The sequence below is a fragment of the Malurus melanocephalus genome, unplaced genomic scaffold, assembly GCF_030028575.1.
Source record: "Malurus melanocephalus ecotype Western Australia unplaced genomic scaffold, MMel_1.1 scaffold_4921, whole genome shotgun sequence".
In the NCBI taxonomy this organism is placed as follows: Eukaryota; Metazoa; Chordata; class Aves; order Passeriformes; family Maluridae; genus Malurus; species Malurus melanocephalus.
Window position 1 is genome coordinate 1 of NW_026628152.1, and position 2,925 is coordinate 2,925.

Below are 2,925 nucleotides of genomic sequence, written 5' to 3' on the forward strand. Positions count from 1 at the left end.
ATTGTGTTCTCCTCCCTCTCATTGTGTTCTCCTCCCTCTCATTGTGTTCTCCTCCCTCTCATTGTGTTCTCCTCCCTCTCATTGTGTTCTCCTCCGGCTGTGTTTTTCTTCCTCTCATTGTGTTCTCCTCTCTCCCTCTGTGTTGTCCTCCCTCCCGTTGTGTTCTCCTCCTGTTGTTTCTCCTCCCTCTGTGTTCTCCTCCCTCTGTGTTCTCCTCCTGTTGTGTTCTCCTCCCGTTGTTTCTCCTCCTGCTGTGTTTTCCTCCCTCTCTCTGTGTTCCTCTCCCTCCCGTTGTGTTCTCCTCTCTCCCGTTGTGTTCTCCTCCTGTTGTGTTCCTCTCCCTCCCGTTGTGTTCTCCTCTCTCCCGTTGTGTTCTCCTCTCTCCCGTTGTGTTCTCCTCCTTCCCTCTGTGTTCCCCTCCCATTGTGTTCCTCTCTCTCCCGTTGTGTTCTCCTCTCTCCCGTTGTGTTTTCGTCCCTCCCGCTGTTTTTCTCCCGTTTTGTTCTCCTCCCCCCCGTTGTGTTTTCCTCCCATTGTGTTCTCCTCCCATTGTTTCTCCTCTCTCCCTCTGTGTTCTCCTCTCTCCCGTTGTGTTCTCCTCTCTCCCATTGTGTTTTTCTCCTGCTGTGTTCTCCTCCCATTGTATTCTCCTCTTGTTGTGTTCTCCTCCCTCCCGTTGTGTTTTTCTTCCTCCCTCTGTTTTCCTCTCTCTCTCCTGTTGTGTTCTCCCGTTGTTCTCCTCCTGTTGTTTCTCCTCCCGCTGTTTTTTTCTCCCTCCCTCTGTGTTTTCCTCCCGTTGTGTTCTCCTCCCTCCCGTTGTGTTTTCCTCCCATTGTGTTTTTCTCCCTCCCGTTGTGTTCTCCTCTCTCCCTCTGTGTTCTCCTCCCTCTCATTGTGTTCTCCTCCTGTTGTTTCTCCTCCCCCCCATTGTGTTCTCCTCCCTCTGTGTTCTCCTCCTGTTGTGTTTTTCTCCCGTTGTGTTCTCCTCCCTCTGTTTTCTCCCTCCCTCTGTGTTCTCCTCCCGTTGTTTCTCCTCCCTCCCGTTGTATTTTCCTCCCTCCCGTTGTGTTCTCCTCTGATTGTGTTCTCCTCCCGTTGTTTCTCCTCCTGCTGTGTTTTCCTCCCTCTCTCTGTGTTCTCCTCCCTCCCGTTGTGTTTTCCTCTCATTGTGTTCCCCTCCCGTTGTTTCCCCTCCCTCAGGCCCGCGTGGAGCGCATGGAGCAGTTCCAGAAGGAGAAGGAGGAGCTGGATAAAGGCTGCCGCGAGTGCAAACGGAAACTCGCCGAGTGCCAGAAGAAAATGAAGGAGCTGGAATTGGCCGAGCCGGAGAGCGGCAAAGGGGAGCTGGAGAAGCTCCAGGCCGAGGCTCAGCAGCTGAAAAACGAGGAGAAAAGTTGGGAGAACAAACTGGAGGAGCTGCGGAAGAAGGAGAAGAACATGCCCTGGAACGTGGACACGCTCAGCAAGGACGGCTTCAGCAAGGTGGGTGTGGGGCAAACCCCTCCTCTGTGCCCCCCTCACATTCCCTGAGGATCCCCCCAAAAAATATTCCACGTTTTCCTGCCCTTCCCCAGAGCGTTTTCAACGTGAAACCCGAGGAAAAGGAGGAGACGGAAGAGCAGAAGGAAAAGAAACACAAAACTTTTGTGGAGCGATACGAGAAGCAGATTAAACATTTTGGTGAGTGTTTGAGGGGGGTTTGGGGGCACCTTTTTAGGGTTTTCCAACTTTGGGAACCCCTCCTGGGTGTTGGGAGCAGCTGGGAATTCCCTCACTGTGCTGGAAAATCGAGGATTTTATGCGTTTTTCCCATTTTTTTCCTGTAGAAGCACAATTTAGAGGGATTTTTATTAAACCTTTATTAATCCCTTTTCTCCCCAGCATTTTCCCAGTGGGATTTGGAGCACAATCCTCAATGAAGGAATGAAAATCCTCCCTTTTTTTTTTCAGGAATGCTGAGGCGTTGGGATGACAGCCAGAAATACCTCTCAGATAACCCTCACCTGGTGTGTGAGGAGACAGCCAACTACCTGGTCATCTGGTGCATCGACCTGGAGGTGGAGGAGGTGAAAATTGGGGAGAAATCGGGGGAAATTTCATTCTCCAGGCTGGAATTGCTTTGTCCTCACCTTTTCCTGTTAAAAAGGGAGGGAATTGGGGAATTAGAGGGTTGATAAAATAGGAAAAGATCTTTAAAATCATCCCATAATGGCACCCACACATTCCTTGAGGAGAGGGGTTCACCCCCAGACCCCCCATTCCTGCAGCTCCAGGGTTTTCCTGGGATGAGGAGCCACAAAATTKGGAAATTTGGGAATAATTTGGGTTCAGAAAGATCTTTAAGACAATCCASTCCTGCTGARTYTCACCCCATTGGCCCCAACGCATCAATCCGGGGATTCCTTCCTCCAAATCATCATTTTCACGCTGAAAAGGGGTTTGAGCTGAGCAGGGAAATTGGGGAATTTTGGGATTTTCACCCCGTTTTCCCCACAGAAACACGCGCTGATGGAGCAGGTGGCTCACCAGACCATCGTCATGCAGTTCATCCTGGAGCTGGCCAAGAGCCTCAAGGTGGATCCCAGGGCCTGCTTCCGGCAGTTTTTCACCAAAATCAAGGTAAAAATCCCACCTGGACACCCCAAAATCCCTCCCAAGGCCGAGCAGAGCCCGATTTCCACAGATTCAACCTCAAAATTTTTATTGGAGTTTGTCCAGGAGGTTGTGGCAGAGGGGAGGGGAAGGGTTGGGGTGGGATTGGGGTTTGGGGTTGCAATTGGGGCTTCAGGGAGTGGAAATGGGGGTGCAGGACCCCCCTGGAGGCACAACTCAGCCCCAATTCCCCCTTTTTTACCCCCAAATCCTCCCCTTCTCTCCAGGACGGGAGGAGACAGAGCTGGGTGATCCCAGGGGTGGATTTGGGAT

The 2,925-nt window shown here is 51.7% G+C and overlaps 1 protein-coding gene across 1 annotated transcript; it reads left to right on the plus strand.

Moving 5' to 3' along the window:
- Positions 1-885: 885 nt before the first annotated feature.
- On the plus strand, positions 886-2,904 carry LOC130588422 (hsp90 co-chaperone Cdc37-like; the record flags this gene model as incomplete). Its single annotated transcript, XM_057389346.1, has 4 exons — positions 886-1,482; positions 1,575-1,680; positions 1,951-2,066; positions 2,497-2,904. Coding segments are annotated over 4 exons (1,227 nt in total), but the record flags the coding sequence as incomplete, so codon positions are not given.
- Positions 2,905-2,925: the final 21 nt, after the last annotated feature.